Below are 17,626 nucleotides of genomic sequence, written 5' to 3'. Positions count from 1 at the left end.
TTATCTGCATCTGAATAGAAATTATAATTTGTCTGTATTGGAAATACGCTGATTGCGCTAAATCATATGTCTCACATTAATCTGTAAAGTGGGGGGGGGGGTGCAAAATCTTTTTAAAGATATGAAGAAACCGGTTAATACCTGAAACGGGGTGCTACTGGAATAAGAACTTTTTATTCATCACCCATTTCTCACAGTTTAATGTACTTGTTAATCCTTGGCCCAGTCTAAGTATATCCACCAGAGCATCGGTGTATTATTATTTCATGTTATTAGGTACATTTTGCCCTTGCTATTACCTGCAATATTGTATATATTAGAAATAGAAAGAATATTGCTCTATTGTGTGAAAATAACAGGACAGCAGAAGTCATTTTGCTTGTATTAGCTAAGGTAATTACCATTTGTCTCAGAACAATGTCTGAGTGAGTTGACATAGCTAGCTGGCAGCCCACATTAATTAGATAGCTCAACAGGTAATCTGAGAGGTAATTAGGTTATACCTTCTAGATGATATGCAGTGTGCCTCCACAGTATTACACTGGCTGAAATAACATTGGGAAATGTATTAACATTTATCAATATAAATGTTATTGTATCAAAATGTATCACAGACTCAGATTGTGTAATGTTGCAGATACAATATGTCAAATGTAATGTTGTTTCACGCAAACGTGAAGCGTTTAATATGTCCAGCTAAATGGCTAATTGAGTCAAGCCATTCCATTGTATAATCAAGGTAACAGACACTGTATGTCTAAGTTTTAAAATGTCCACTGAGAGACCCCTGCTGCAAGGGGGAGGACTGAGACAGTGGACCCTACTCCCTGTGTATACAGCAAAGAATATAAGGAGAGCAGAATGCCAAGAGAGCTATTCTAGCTTGGAAGATCCTGGTGTACAAAACATCAGCAAAAAGGACTCTGGGCAGGCATTGAAGTGCTGCTGGAGGAAACCCTACCAGGACAGGGTCTGTGTGAGACAGCAACCCAAGCTGGGTGACATGGTAACTGTCTATCTAAACGGAAGGTGGTCACACTGCAAGAGGCTGCTGGAGGGCACATGCTATCATTTACCCTGTACCTTGTGAACATCTTGTGGTGTTGTGCTGTCGTAATAAAGCCTTATTTTGTATATACTCTGGTCTACCCGAGTGAGTTGAATCCCACAGAGTAACTGCCATCCCAGCTAAGGGTGGTATCCTCCCACCTGCTTTAAGCCATTGGTGTAAAAAGCTGATGGCCTTACCTGGGAGAAACATTGGGTGGTGCCAGATTGAGGTAAGTGGTGAAGGGTATGGTGAGAGCTTCTAGTGAGAATTAGATTTGTCCCAGACAGTCAGTGTTAATTTAGCTGTCGGATTGTCGTTAGCCGAGATCGGTCAGAGATTTCTAGTGAGTCAAGGGAGGTAGCAGAGAAACATTGGAAGAAGGTACAGCAGTCGATGCAGGACATTCATTTTTATGGCATTAATTCTGACTCCGAGAGATCAACATAGGGTGCCAGGTTTTCAAATCTCTTTCAATCGAGTCAATCAGTGGAAGATAATTTGAGTGGAATAGTTGATTAAAATGTTTAGTTATAGAGATGCTTAGGTACTGGATTGCATTAGGCCTTCAGAGAACACAAAAAGTGATCTCTAATTGTTTTTTAGTGTGGGTAGATAGGTGAAATGCCAAAACTTCTTATTTGCTATTGTTGACCTAGTAACTGGAGAGAGTGCCAAAAATGTGTGAGGGAAGTATGTGTGCTGGTAAAAGAAAGCATTACATTGTCTGCGAAAAGCGGGACTTTGTAATTGTGGTGGCCTATTTTAATCCCTTAGATATCTGGGTTGGCATGTATTCTAGATACTAAAAACTCAATACAGAAGGCCTATATCAGTAGGGAAATGGGACATACCTGTCTTGTGCCATTTTTTATATTAAATTTTGGGGAGATTAGACTGTTGGAAGAGAACTAAGAGGAAGGATTATAATATAGTGCCTGTATAGCGTGTAGGAAAGTTCCATGAAGGACAAATGTTGTTAAGGTCTGATGTATGAAAGGCAAAGATAGACTGTTGAATGCCTTGTTGGTAGGTCTAATATTGTTTTAAGTGTACATTGTCCTAACCAAAGCGAGAGGGACACCATGTAATTTCCTGCTTTAGGCATCTCAGTGACAGGAAATGTAACAATGAAATCTTCAATCATCAAACGTTGGAAAGAGGATGTGTTGAGCTGCAGACACAGGCAAGTATACAATAACTATTAACATTTATTGACTTTTAGCCACAATCTGGTTAGTCCTCATAGAGTCTCAGATATGCCACTTTCTCTCTGTTCTTCCTTAGTAGCTTGTCTGTTATCAGCTGGAAAGGAGAATGAGAAAAACAAAGTGAAAAACTTTTAACCAAGAAACAGTGTAACCAGTGTAAATTCATTGTTATAGACAACATTATTTCATTATTCACTGCCAAGCACTAGTGAACACTCCATGCTTATTATGTTTAAACACCTAAGCACACCTAAACTCTCTGGTCACGAATGTCACACCCATGCCATAACCGGAACAGAGGAGGATGGCAACAGAAAGTGGGTACCACATTACAACATGGTTACCAAGTAAGTGACCGCACAACACCAGTACCAGAGGGGTTTCACATTAATACAGTTAAACAGCAATATAATCAAGCAGTGGGAATAGTCAATAGAATACTGGGTTGCATAGAAAAAGATAATACTAGCAGGAAGAGTGAGGTTATATTGCCAGGTTATAGGTCACTGGTAAGATATCACATCAGGTATTGTTTCCTGTTCTACAGGCTCTGTATCCAAATATAATAAAATATAAAATAAATCTAAGAAGTGCTACTAAAATGGTGCATAGGCAGCATAACAAAATTTACCAGGAAGGACATCAAGAGCTTAAAATGTGCATTTTAGAGGACTAGGGACAAATGTGATATGATAGTAACATTGAGTTATATCAAAAGTATTAATAGAGTTTTTTGAAAAATAATGGGTTTCTAGAACAAGGGCGCACACACTAAATTTGAGGGAGGAAGACTGATAGACAACATAAGGAAGAACTTTATTACAGAAAGGATGATAGATCTAAGGAATAGTATCCCAACATTTGTGGTAGGAACTCATGTAGTAGAAGAATTCAAGAATGCATGAGGCAAACCAATAGTATTAAGATTTAGATCTAAAGTATTTAAAAATAAAGAAACATACATAAATAAAAAGAAATTAATGAAAAACACACAAAAAAGGTGCAGACCAAATTCTGTTTCTATGTACAGCTGCACTCCGCTTTACACCACAAGAATAAAGTCTTGCTATAAATCTACAATGGGTGAGCATTAACATGTTAACATTAATTGATATCACATTGGGGCAGCCATGTTTGAAACATGTCTACTTTTATATCCTCTCATAAGCTTACAAGTCTGAACATATATTAATAATTGATTAATAGGCAACTAAACTGTGTGAAACAAATGGCAGTAGGGTACTAGTTATTAGAATGTATCCACAATTTATCAACAAAATATCAGTGGAGCAGTTGAGCGATACTCAGCTACCTGCGTGATTCTGGCCTGGAGCTGCAAAGATTAATTTACCTGTTCGCCAGGTGAGTCTGAGGGAATATGTACATTTGTGACCTGGCTGGTCGGTTCAAACATGCGCAGTGGAACTGAAAGCCTGCACCGTGTCTTTCAGTTCCACACAAAAGGAATTCATTGAAAAATAATAGAATGACATATGTAATATGGCAATAACAGGTAATATGGAAGAACATGTACTGCTGTGATGTTTGTTAAATAAGCTTTACTGTGTTGTTGCATGGGGAAGCATAACTCCAGTGAAATCCGGCGGATTTTATCACCAGTGGTGACCCCTTGATATAGGGCGAAGTCCTATGGGCGATGAAAACATTGCCATAGGGCTTTCTGCCTTATTATAAATGTGCCCCATAATCTCAGGGCCAGTGAACCTTGATGTGTTTGTAGAGAAGTTCTTGTACAAATTAGCTGAGTATAGTTATAAAACATATTGCTGCAGTGGCAACTTATTTTATACTGGAGAAAATAGTGAATTATAATTCTTACCTCTACCCTTACAGTCCTCTTGTTAGGAGTTGCCACTGCTGCCCAGTCAGGGGATCCGAACCTCCCCGGCCAAGTTACCCTCCTATCCTGTTCTGCGTTCAGATTGTATGGTCCAGGGCTATGGAGATGTAAATTAGTATTTGTTAAAATAATATTTGGATAAAAATGTTCTATTGGATATTTTAAGGATATTAGGACACATTAAAGAGTTTTGTAATGAGGATGCAGTTACAGCAATTTTACAAAACACTGAGATAAAATGGTATATTATTGTTTGTCAGAACTAAAGAAAGCCTTATAACAGTGTTCCTAATACTGAAAATATTTGTGACATTTGTCTTTACGCTCATTATAATTTTTGACATCACTAATAGCCACACAGTTGTACAATAAATACAATTTATTGTACATTCTACTCATGTATAATAAATGTATGTAAGACTGGTTTGTAATAATGACAAATATACAATAAAACTTTGCTAAATTTAATTTGGAACTGATTCTCTTTTGTAAAAAAGATACTTTTTCCTTAGAATAATGTTGTTGCTTTTTTACTGATGCCCAAGAAAATATTTCTTGTTTGGGTCATAATAGAGAGCTATGACCTAAATGTAATAACTGAGACAGCCACAGTCTATTGAGTATGTCAGTGGTAAAAAATACACTCACTAAGGAGTAATGCAGTAATACAATATGATAATAATTTATAATAGGCAATGGGGGTATACTTAGCAACAAAATGCAGAAGTGCAGTATCCTATAGTTACCAATCAACAATGGGTTTTTGAATGATCTTTTGCACATTGAGATCAAATGTCTCAATTTGCACATTTGCATTCTGCCAAATGATCCTGATTGTATTACAAGTTACTCAGCAGTTGCGGACGAGTGACACACAGCTGCATGATGTTTTCTAGTTTATTCTACATATATGTTTATAGGGGCATATTCAATTGTTGGCGAAAATGCCAAAAGTCTCGCGGTGCGCGCACTATTACCGTCATTACGGTTATAGTGCGCGTAAATACCATTATTACAGTAGTTTTCTCGTTGGATCCAGCTTACTATTACCGTAATAACGGTAATAGTTTTAATGCCGCGGGGATTCAAAAGAATTGAATATGCCCCATATAATGCTGTAAAATATATTTTAACACCTTAATAAAACTGATCACCTTAGTCTGTACTAACTGAAACAGATATTACCTGGGAGGTAGTACTGACAGCTCATTGATCTTCCGTGAGAAGCGCACAGTACTGGTGTTAAATGGAGCAATACTGGGTAATACTGTGCGCTTTTTATTACAGTCAGACTGATAATCCGCTGGACCAGCAGTAACCATCTGGAAAACACAAGTTTCACAGATAATCTGAATAAGTACAAGCATGAAATATCCAGTTGTATGCAAAAGTATTAACACCCCTGGTCAAACTGCATGTTTTACTGAATCTGTAAGTGAAAACAAGTAAACATAACCTCTGTATGGTAAAACCTCACACATGACATATTTCTACACATTAATGCAGTTTATTATTTATTTGCTAAATTTAGCAGATTGAAAAACGAATGCAATGAATGTGGAATGTGAAAAAGTGGCGACACCCTTCCAGTTGATTCATTAATACTCTAAGGGGCATATTCAATTGACTGCGGGATCACCGAAAATACCGCGCTCCAAAAATATTACTGTTAATACGGTAATCCTGCGCGTAAAAACCATTAATACGGTAATTTACTCTCTGGATTTCAGCTCGCAGCTCAGGGAGCTGTTGAATAAATACACTTCTGTCAGGGCTTTGTGCCTACTACAAGAACACAAACATGCGCTCATATGCGCAGCTGACTAGGGAACGGAAACTAAGGATAAATGACTGATACAAAGCAGGGAAATGCTAAAAACTATATCTACATGCCTCTAGCTTCCAATTCTAACTGTTAGGTTTATCATACAAAATAGAAAATTGAACTGGAACCTTTGAAGTTAAGGCAACACCTGGAGGACCCAGAAAAGTCTGATACCCATAACCGACTTATCACTAGAAAGGACCTGCAGAAGTCTTAAGAAGGCACAGAAGTAGTGCTCTACAGTATAACGTTTTACAATTTAATTGCAAAAGTCAACACTGAAGTATGCAGAACAACACTTACATAAGCTAGACACATTTTGGAATAAAGTGCTATAGGCTGATTAAACAAATACAGTTTGGCCTGTCAAGCTCTGTCAAAATTGTCCGGTTTCCACCTGTTTGTGACATTATATTCTGATATCTATATTCATCTTCTAATATAATATAATATCATATACTATAAAACACACAGTGTCAAGGGGTGGGGATTAGGGGCTCTTACCAAAGATGAAGAATTGGCAGATGAGTTATTCCATATGCTTTATTCACCCAAAGCAAACAATTTGGCTGATACATTACAACACACAAGTTATCAGAAATACGAAGAAAACAACAACCAAGAAGTATACAAGATACCATAATGCCTAATGGTATATGTGTGGCATATCTTTAATAAGCGTAATATGTTTGATAATGTCCAGGTTTATATGTGGATGCCTTTGTAAACAAATAAATTAAGTTACTTCCTCTGACTCACTGCTTAGCTTGGGGTTATCTTCCTTGTGTGTCATATAGAATAATATTTTGGGGACTGTCACCTTGTGGCTATATTGATATAATCTGGGACTGTTCAATAATTAGTTGAAAGTAAAACAATGTTTTGGATGTGTGGATAATTTATAGTGAAAGTAACCACATAGCTCAGAGCTACTAACAGTGACAGCTATATTGGATATATACACTACCACAGAAGTATTACCTTACTATCTGGGGGGAAGCGGGGTGCAGTCCTGGCTCCCAAACAGTACCCCTTCTTACTCAGCGGTTTCCTCTGCTGAAGGTGCTTCAGGTTGGTAAACTGGTAACACAACAAATTAATAGTTCAGTCAAGGAAGAAAAAAACCCATATTACACTGGTCTCTAAGTCATCTGGTATATTAAAAAGCACCTGAAATATATAAGATGAAGGTGAAACTGTTTTGTGAATACATACACATGTTGTTTTTTTTTTTAAATGGTATTATTTAAATATCACTTAGTGCAACTACTATCTAAAACAATTCAAAAGAAATGTTAAAACAACAAAGATTAATGTTATTCCATTCTTATGCTCTGTATCTTGAAAAAAGCATCATGGTAATACAAGCTTTATATATGAGGGTGCACCTTCTACAGTGATTGATTGAATATTTATTGTACTAATATTCTACTTTAGACTCTATAATAATACCACTGGCCTTTTTGGGTTTACCCAGTGCGGTACACAATTATCTAGTACCCTACACAATTGTCTGTCCTAATTATTTGGATGCCTGTGGCACAATCTTATTGGTCATACAGAAACAAAATATGACATTACGTCACCCAATAAGATAAAAATAAACAGAATAAAAAGGACACAAGTAGACAGCTGGATGCATAAGTACATTATAGTGGAGCAGAGGCGCACGCAGGGTTTTTAAGTGTGCCCGCCCCCCCCCCCCCCAAAAAAAACCCCAAAAAAGTGCAGCAGCTCCGTTTCGGCAGCTCTGTACTATCCAGCAGCCGCGGTGCTGTCAAAGACCCAAAACCCCCCCTGTGTGCGCCACTGGGGAGTATAGTGATCTGCAAGAAGGTTCCTGTCAGTTACAATTGCTACTCTACTCTATTATCCCAATAGTTTAGATTGACAGAAGATAGATTACAATATGTATTTTCCTGCTAATGCCTCATTTAGGTGTTTTTATGTTTCTATGTGACTTTCTGACAGTGTTTTTTATTTTCTCCAAGATCCAGGTATTTTTGCCATCCAAATGAATCCAGTATGATGTTCTAGATATTGGTAAGTATTGATGTAATTAAAATGTACTATTTCACTGATTTTAGAACTACATGTTCCAAATTCTCCAAGTCATTACTGTTTTTGAATATAATTTTTTTAAGTAGCAGCGCCCAATAGCAGATACTTGTGTAATATTCTGTACTGCATAGACTGGTGTAGTAAGTGTATTATACTGCAATCCAACCACCGGTGGGAGAGCAAACTGTTCTGATAGTTGCCTCATTCTGCATTTGGACACAATTTTTTATGTTTCTGCGGTGGAATTTGGGCTTAAGTGTTCCCGTTCTTACCTCTACCAAGTAATACAGCAGAAACCGTCTCCCAGCCCTACATACAGACTATAAATTCAGCAAAATGCAATATAAAAAAAACAGTACAGAGGCAAACATAAAACTGGAAGACTGTATAATCGTTACTTTGCACATAGGAACATGGCCTGTTTGGTTGCAAAACGTGATTCTTGTGAAACTTCTCAATAATTTCATTGATTTCTAGACCAGAGGTTAACAGATTCCTACTTTTCTAGCTTTCTTAATAACTGCTGAACTGCTTACTTGCACCTTAGGTACAAACGATTATCTAGTTACGTCTGTATTTTGTTCTACGTTACTTCAGATTACTGTACTGATATTTATTGTACATCAGTCATCAAATATTTTATTTATCACTGTTACTGTGTTAAACGTTTTCATCACCACTGCTTGGAAGGACACTTAATAGTTTAGAAAATATGCTTTATAACTTCATACATTTATATTTCAACCATTCAAGCCATAGGGGCAGACATTTCATGAGAAAACGAGGGTGACAAAATATCTTGGGTTGCATTATGCAAGATGAGAGGTAGGTGAGAGACAGGATACTGGTGTTTTTGAAATGAAACCCTGCTGTAAGAAGCCCTGTCACCTCAGGGTTGTTGTTAATACAACAACAACCCCAAAGGTTTCCTTTGGGCTAAATTGGACCTGCCAGTTTCCAATCTCACTCTGCTTTCATCATGATCTTGCTTTGATAAGAATGCAATTGTGTAAATAAAACGGCACCACTCATTTTAGTCTTTAGTCTGCTGTCATTTGTCCTGACACACGTTCTCCCCACATATAGGGAAAATTGGGAGAAAATCAGGGGCAGTGATGGGTTGGTGATGCAGACTAATTGGGGCCCAGTGAAGTGGTGCTGCCCTGGCGACCTTGTCAAAATAACAAGAAAATCCAATTAGAAGTTGTTGCTTCATGTGGTATGAAACAGCTGATCCAAGTCAGCTCGGACAGGAGCTGCAACAAAGTAAGGAGTGGAGACGGTGTGCTGGGATCGGAGGTAAGTGACTGCTGGGCACATCCATATCATCTTACTGCGCACATCATCTTACGAAGACATCATGCTGGGTATGACCAGGAAAGTTTTCTGGATATATACAGGGCATCTTTCTGGACACATGCATGACATCTTGCTAAGGAAATTAGAAGTCATCTTGCTGGTAAAGTATAGGGCATCTTGCGTGTTATATTGGGACATCTTGTTGGGTTTAGGGTGGTTTATTATATCATGTTGGAAATTGTATTATTGGCCTCCATATGGTAGCATTGAGCTTTATATCATGGCCATGAAGCTGTATATTGTGGGCACTGAACTGTATATATGATGGACATTGGGATTGTAAACTAAGTATTTACAATCCCTATTGACAACTCTTCTGACCCGGCCACCATCAAACTTCTTGCCCTCTCCTCCTCCCTCGGCCTCACTCAGTGGACCTCCTCCCCCACCCACTGTCTTGGTCACTCCCTCGACCTTGTCTTCTCGCACCTCTGCAATCTCTCTGACTTCTCCAACTCTTCCTTCCCTCTCTCTGACCACCATCTCCTCTCCTTCACTTTGTCTTCCTCCCCCGCTCCCTCCTCGCCTAAAGCCACCCTCACCAGGCGCAACCTTGACGCCATCGACCCCATCTCCTTCTCCTCCTCTCTAGACACTCTCCTATCACCCCTTCCCTCTCTGGCTTGCCCTGATCAAGCCTCCGCTCTCTACAACCACTCCCTCACTACTGCCCTGGACACTGTTGCCCCGGCCTCTTCTATTCGCCGGCGTCGCCTTATTCCCCAACCCTGTCACTCCAAACTTACCCGCTCCCTCCAAAAGTGCTCTCGCACAGCCGAACGCCTTTGGAGGAAATCTCGTTCCCTGGCAGACTTCCTTCACTTTAAATTTATCCTCTCCTCTTTCTGCTCTGCCCTGTCCCTTACTAAACAATCCTTCTTTAAGTCCCTTATCTCTTCTCAGTCCTCCAATCCCCGCCGCCTCTTCGCCACATTCAACTCCCTCCTCTCCCTTCCCCTCCCACTGTCCCGCCTTCCCTTTCTGCCTCTGACTTCGCTACCTCTCTCTTCTCCCCTATGCCTCCAAACTACTTGAGCGGATTGACTGCAGCCACCTCACCTGTCACCTCTCTGACAACTCCCTCCTTGACCCACTCCAATCTGGCTACCGCCCCCTCCACTCCACCGAAACTGCACTGGCTAAAGTCACTAATGACCTCCTTTCAGCCAAATCCAAAGGTCACTTCTCCATACTCATCCTCCTTGACCTCTCTGCGGCCTTTGACACCGTGGACCACCCCCTCCTGCTGCAAACTCTTCTTTCTCTTGGCCTCTCTAGTTCTGTCCGTGCCTGGTTCACCTCATACCTGGATAACCGCTCCTTCTCTGTATCCACGTCTGGCTCTACCTCCACCCCATCCCCTCTCCCTGTAGGAGTCCCCCAGGGCTCTGTTCTCGGCCCTCTACTCTTCTCGCTCTATACTTCCTCCCTTGGTGCTCTCATCTTCTCGTTTCGTCTTCAGTATCACCTTTACGCTGATGACATTCAGCTCTACATCTCTTCTCCTGATCTTTCCTCCTCCCTCCTCTCTCGTGTGACTGACTGCCTCTCAGCCATCTCTTCCTGGATGTCCTCACGCTTTCTTAAAATTAACATCTCAAAAACTGAACTTATTGTCTTTCCTCCGCCCAGACTCCAATCCCACCACGATCTCTCTATCGTTGTCAATAACTCCACTATCTCCTCTGTCACCCAACTCCGCTGCCTGGGTGTCACTCTTGACTCCTCTCTCTCTTTTGCCCCCCACATTCAATCCCTCGCCCAAGCCTGTCGCTTCCAACTACGTAACATTTCCCGCATCCATCCCTTTCTCTCTCAGGATGCCACCAAAACCATCATCCATGATCTCATCATCTCCCGCCTCGATTACTGCAACCTTCTCCTTACTGGCCTCCCCCACTCCTACCTTGCCCCCCTCCGCTCTATACTCAATGCGGCTGCAAGACTCATCTTCCTCTCACGCCGCTCCTCCTCCGCCTCTCCACTCTGTCTCGCCTTACACTGGCTCCCCTTCCCCTACAGAATCCTTTTTAAACTCCTTACCACCACTTACAAGGCTCTCTCCCAGTCTACTGCCCCTTATATCTCTAACCTCCTCTCCATTCACACTCCTGTCCGCTCCCTGCGCTCAGCCAATGATCGCCGCCTCTCCTCCACACTGATCACCTCTTCCCACTCTCGAATCCAAGACTTCTCCCGTGCTGCCCCCCTTCACTGGAACGACCTCTCTCGCTCAATCCGTCTCTCTCCCAATCTGTGCTCCTTCAAACGGGCACTTAAAACTCACCTGTTCCTCAAGGCCTACCAACCATCCATTTAACCTCTCATCTCTTCTGTTCATCCTCCCTTGACCCCTCATCTCTCTCCCCTTTGATTCACTGGCTCCCTTTTGTGCCTGACTTTGTTTACCCTCCCTTAGGATGTAAGCTCGAATGAGCAGGGCCCTCTTCCCTCCAGTCTCCATACCTGTTCTTCTGCTCCATCTCTACTGTATCTGCCCTCCCGGAGTTTCTGAAGTACTGGTACTGTGTGTTTATTGTTCTGTACTGTTCTACCCTGTATAGTCTACTGTATAGTCTACTGTATAGTCTACTGTTTGTACTATGTGCGGCGCTGCGGAAACCTTATGGCGCCCTACAAATAAACGATAATAATAATAATAATTCACCATATGGTGCACTGTAGAACACTAAGTATGTCCTTATATATTTTCTATATATGGTAGTATGGAAGCACAGTGGTTAACATTGCTGCCTCACATCCTGGGGTCATGGGTTTGATTCCAACTTTACAGTTGAAAAGAATGAAACCATAGGTGCATCTTTAATTACACATTTGTCACACCTTATAGCCATGATGGCTAACCTATGACACGCATGTCACTCGTGACACGCGGAGGCAGTTTGACTGACACGCCAGGCGATTCAGTCAAACTGCCTGTTTTAAACATACCAAATATTTTTTCTGTACAGCAGCCGCGGACGCTTCTTTGACAGCGCCGCGGCTGCTGTACATTTCCCCGTCGGCGAAATGGAGCTGCTGCGGACGCGCGGTCGCAGCAGCTCCTCCCTTGTGTATATCTCCCGCCATTACTTCAATGGCGCGCTTCCCTGGAGCACGGTAGGGCTTGTAAAAGCTATTTATAATATTTAATAGTAAAATAGCCTCAGATACTGGCCAACAGCAATGTTATGTAGTGTTTTTATTTGTAGACAAAAGACTCCATTTCTGGATCACACAGCTCTGCATACCCTGCAGGCTCACCAGAATATTTTATTTGGGACAGTTTAGTATTACTGAAGATTGCTTGAAGTTCCCAAATGTTGCACACAGCAAATCCAAATACACCTGCTAAGCTATGTCCTGAAAATACTGACATGAAATTTATGTCCAAATAACTGCGCTTCCCTGAAGATGAACCTTTTTTTCCAATCTTGCAACAAGATACAAAATTTTTAAATGTCTGTTGCTATTATAGATGGGTCTCTTGATGCACATACTTGCAATATATATCCATAATGTTATATTATACACCATTTAAAAAAAAAAAACAACAACATCAGTATAAGCCTGTACTAGGACAGACAGAGGGGGCTTTTAACACCAAAATGCAGAGCCGTAACTAGGGTGGTGCGGGCGGTGCCGTCGCCCAGGGCGCAAGCCCGAGAGGGCGCAGCAGCCGCCCGCTACTCTCCCCTTTGTGGCACATTAAAAGGAAAAAAATAAAATTTTTTTTTTGGCCCCTCCCCCGACTCGCGGCACCCCCCTGCGACTCGTGCGGGGGGGGGGGGTGTAGAGTGAGAAGAGAGGGAGGTTGGCACTTGAGCGGGGGGGTAGGTGGTGATGAAAGGATCAAATCCTATTGCTGACTGGGAGAGAGCTACGCGTCCATCTGTGATGACATCACCGCAGCTGCAGATCCAATGTGACAGCGCAGGGGGGTGGGATGAGTGGAGGACAGCTCCTCTGACTTCCTGACTGACTCACATGAAGAAGTTGTGCAGTAAATAGCAGGTATTTTAACACTCACAGAATCACATATTCACTAGCACCATATGTACACTATGGGCCTGAGTCATTTAGGATAGCAAAGCATAAAAAAGGAGTAACATTTGCACCTAGGCAAAACCATGTTGCATTGGAGGGGGGAGGTAAATTTAAAATGTGGGAACATATTTATAGTTGGGGTAGGGCATGTCCTAGATCAACTTTAAATTTCAGTGTAGTAATAAAGCTATTAAGTATTTGTGTGCTAGGTGAAAAAACAGCCAGTATTTAACTTATGTGCAAAATAATAAACTAATTTGCACCCCTTGCATTGTAACATGGTTTGTCCCAGAGAACATTTACTCCTTTTTTGCCTGTACTCATACAGGGGCAGACACACAGGGCGCACTCATACAGGGGCAGACACACAGGGCGCACTCATACAGGGGCAGACACACAGGGCGCACTCATACAGGGGCAGACACACAGGGCGCACTCATAAAGGGGCAGACACACAGGACGCACTCATACCAGGGGCAGACACACAGGGCGGCACTCATACAGGGGCAGACGCACAGGGCACTTTATATAGTGTCATTAAGATGCTCTCTGTATTGCAGACACAAGAATGCCCTCTGCATTGTATGGCTGACACAAGAATGCTCTCTCTATTGCATGACGTTTGCTAGGATACTCTTTGCATTGTATGATGGTCACTAGAATTCACTTTTGTATTGTATGGCGGTCACTAGGATGCTCTTTGTATTGTATGGCGATCCCTAGGATGATGTTTATTTTGTATGGCGGTCACTAGGAGGCTGTTTATATTGTATTTGTATCACTAATACTGGCTAAATTATCATGCAGAACAGTATAAACCTTGCAATTCAATATGTATGATGCATCCATGGGAGTATTTTAATTTAATCTGAAAAAGAAAAATGTTTTAATTGTTCATGCTTGTGTGTATAAGTAATCACAGTTTTATTTAAAAGTATGTGGTTTTTATCTTTGAAATCCCTAACTCCAAGAAGAGGGGATTGGGAGGAATAGAGGACATTGGGAGGTTGGAACCTCTTCTTCGGGGTTAAGGCACACACCAGCATGGTTTCGACATGCTACAGTTTTGCATACAGGTATGCAGAAGCAGTGTGCTTTACTTTTTATTTTTTTAATTTTATATTGTTACTGAGACTTTTTGATCCGGTGGGTGACCCAACTATTATTACATTAATGCTAACCCTGGGAACTCCCTGCTGCTGGATTAAGCTGCTCCACTTACATAACTAATGTGTATACACCATCCACTGGTGTGCTGACTCTGTCTACTTGTGACTGCTCCACCTACATGTGCAATGCTTTGCCTACTTGTGTGTTAGCTCCGTCAACTGTGATAGACGGACTCTGCTTACCATAGCGTATTGCATTTGCCTTGTATAAAAACCAATGTGGCTCGAGCTAATGGAGTGCTAACTCCGCCTACAATTTGCCCCGCTTACCATTTATTGGTCCCGCCTACATGAGGCCACTTTCAGGATTTTTCCAGGGCCACTTTAAGTTCCCAATCCGCCCCTGGTATTATGTGTGTGTGAGGGGCCACTGTGTGTGTGTGTGTGTGTGTGTGTGTGTGTGTGTGTGTGTGTGTATTATGTGTGTGTGAGGGGCCACTGTGTGTGTGTGTGTGTGTGTGTGTGTGTGTATTATGTGTGTGTGAGGGGCCACTGTGTGTGTGTGTATTATGTGTATGTGAGGGGCCATTGTGTGTGTGTATTATGTGTGTGTGAGGGGCCACTGTGTGTGTGAAGGGGGGGGGCAAACCAATATCTTGCCTAGGGCCCCATGAGGTGTAAATCCGGCTCTGATAGATATATATATCATGCATTTGCAAATATGTGTAGCAGAATTCTTTACAGTAAAGTGCCAGCCACACCCCCACATTAGGTTGGCCACACCCACTTGGCAAATGTCACCCCCACTTTGATGGGGGGCGCCGGTGCCCTGTCTCGCCCAGGGCACTGAAATGTCTAGTTACGGCACTGCCAAAATGTAACAAATTAATACAATCTATGCAATATATCTATAAATATCATCTGGGGAAGTTAAACACTTTTCAATATCCAAAATCTGTCTGCCCTATTTCAACCCTGCTCCAGATTTTATAAAGGATCCCCAGAATGTTTCCACTCACCTCCTCAATGTTGTAGCGCCCGGGTCCCACATTTGGAGCTCCTCTAATAGGGGCCAATTCAATACCCAGGCGGTCTGGGGCACAGGAATTAGGGAAACATTTCCTGTCCTGTCTGCTCTCAAAACAAATTCTTCGCAAATATTCTGAAGATTTTGAAAAAGAAGAATTAAATCTGAAAACAATCCTATATAATACCTACAGAAAATACTGCAAATTAAAACAGAAAAATTGTTGTTTTTTTTATATAGACTGAGCACAATGTAGTATTGCAAACTAGGCTCAGTTTTTATTATAATTATAATTCAGGTCTATTTTTTCGAATAATTTGCTTTAAAAAATAGTTTCTACTAATATGTGATACAAAGATGATCAAGGATTCAATTTTCCAGTCTCTCGTAGTATTTTAACTGATGTTAGGCTTATGCTAAGATAAAAATACAGTGCATAAGGTATAGTTATGACAGTCTTGTCTTATATAATCCTTGGGAAATATCAGTTCCATGTCTTACCTGGTTTGCGCTCCATGCTCTTCTGTTTTGTGTACTTGAATGCTCTGGCTATGTTGTGTGATGTCACAATGCTGTCTAGTGCTCTGGGCACAACTCATGGTAGTTTTCACTGGGTCTCTCTGCTGGTTATATATCATACTGCAGCCAAATACCTCGGCTGGTCTGTAAAGAAGGAGTCTGGGAAGTAGTGTCTAAGAAATGGCAACTACTAATGTGCACATATACTATTGTTTGTTTAGGCTTTGTGGATGCAAAAAACTGCATTGTTCACTATCTATACAATCAAAATCTATGCTTTCACTGCAACAGTATTATAGTAATGTAAATGACTTCCCAAGTGCTCACAGAATGTCACTATATATATATATATATATATATATATATATATACACACACACACATATACACACATATAACACACAGCTAACCAATCAATTAAGCCATTAAATAATATATTTAAATATTCCATATAGGAGAAATACAATCTGTGATTTATCAAAGCCTCTCTACTGGGAGGGGGGAGGAGACCGCTTTTTCCATTCTCTGGCGATTAAAATATTAGCTGCATTACTTATGTGATACCCCAAAACCTGAGTACCCTGGTGTGTATCTATATCTAAATATATGTGTGTACTCCTGGCTGTGTTCATATACATGCCTGTTTATATGTGGTCACATTTGTAAATTGTTATAGGTGTTTATAAAGATTTAAAAAGAAAAAAAAGATTTCTTGAGGGAGAAGTGACAGTTGAGAGTGGTTGGTGGTTGCCGGGGGTGACAGGGAGAGAGGAGTGTGATACTCAGGACCACTGAGCATAGTTACCAATTCCGCTTATAACAAGCGGAATTGGGCTTCTTTTTTTTGTGAAGTTGCAGGTTTTTTTTCACTGCCGCGGGTAGCTGGTTTTTGGGCTTGGAGACGTTCTCCAAGTCCACAGGCTGCATAATCTATTCTTTTTGTTTTTTTTCCTCTGTTGCTATTTTGTGATTGGTGCATTCAGTTGTTTTTTTTGTGGGCGGGTTGTGCAGTGAATTCCTCCAATGAAGTGGCGCTTTGTGGGTGGGCAGATCAGAGGAGGGACCTACTGAAATAAGTGCTGTGACAGACACACGATCGCTGCACTTATAGCAGGTAACACTGCTATATAACACCCTCCCCTCCCATTCAGTAAGCTGCTGGTGTCAGAAGACTGCTTTCAGAGCCCTATTTTATACTATCATGGGGCTGTGTGGTATAGACATACCAGTGTCCTAAATTACAGCATTTGCCTTTTCATTTGCCATATCAGTGTATAAATGTGTCCTCTTGTGTTTATAAAGGTTTTCTAAATGGAGATGCAGTGTAGAACTTAGTGTTATAGAAAAGTAGGGATGTGCACCGGCGACTTTTGAGGTCTCGTGTTTTGTGTTTTGGATCCGGATTTTCGTTATTTTTGAGGTTCGGATTTGTCTCGCAAAACACTTGACGAAAGGTCTCGGTTCGGATTTAAGGTTTTGGATTCGGATTTTTTTTGAAAAAAACATAAAAAGTTTAAAAATCAAGTTTTTGGGCTTATTTTCACTCCTAGGCTATTATT

At 41.1% G+C, this 17,626-nt stretch overlaps 1 protein-coding gene across 1 annotated transcript; it reads right to left on the bottom strand.

The window, feature by feature from the left end:
* Positions 1–2,270: 2,270 nt before the first annotated feature.
* On the bottom strand, positions 2,271–16,157 carry LOC142138867 (ciliary microtubule-associated protein 3-like). Its single transcript, XM_075195913.1, has 6 exons — positions 16,050–16,157; positions 15,541–15,683; positions 6,927–7,025; positions 5,306–5,442; positions 4,100–4,217; positions 2,271–2,353 (listed from the first exon to the last, which is right to left on the bottom strand). The coding sequence occupies exons 1-6, from the start codon at positions 16,063–16,065 to the stop codon at positions 2,285–2,287; spliced, it is 582 nt and encodes a 193-aa protein (XP_075052014.1). The 5' UTR covers positions 16,066–16,157; the 3' UTR covers positions 2,271–2,284.
* Positions 16,158–17,626: the final 1,469 nt, after the last annotated feature.

Source organism: Mixophyes fleayi, chromosome 2, assembly GCF_038048845.1.
Source record: "Mixophyes fleayi isolate aMixFle1 chromosome 2, aMixFle1.hap1, whole genome shotgun sequence".
Lineage (NCBI taxonomy): Eukaryota > Metazoa > Chordata > Amphibia > Anura > Limnodynastidae > Mixophyes > Mixophyes fleayi.
The sequence above is the reverse complement of the archived record's forward strand: the minus strand, read 5'-3'. Positions and strand labels throughout refer to the sequence as shown.

Excerpts from the sequence above, each read along its gene's own strand:
- LOC142138867 (XM_075195913.1), bottom strand. Across the intron at positions 4,218-5,305 it reads CTGTCAGTACTACCTCCCAG|CCCTGGACCATACAATCTGA; the intron begins GTAATATCTGTT and ends ACATCTCCATAG. Across the intron at positions 2,354-4,099 it reads AGAGGACTGTAAGGGTAGAG|CTGATAACAGACAAGCTACT; the intron begins GTAAGAATTATA and ends TCTCCTTTCCAG.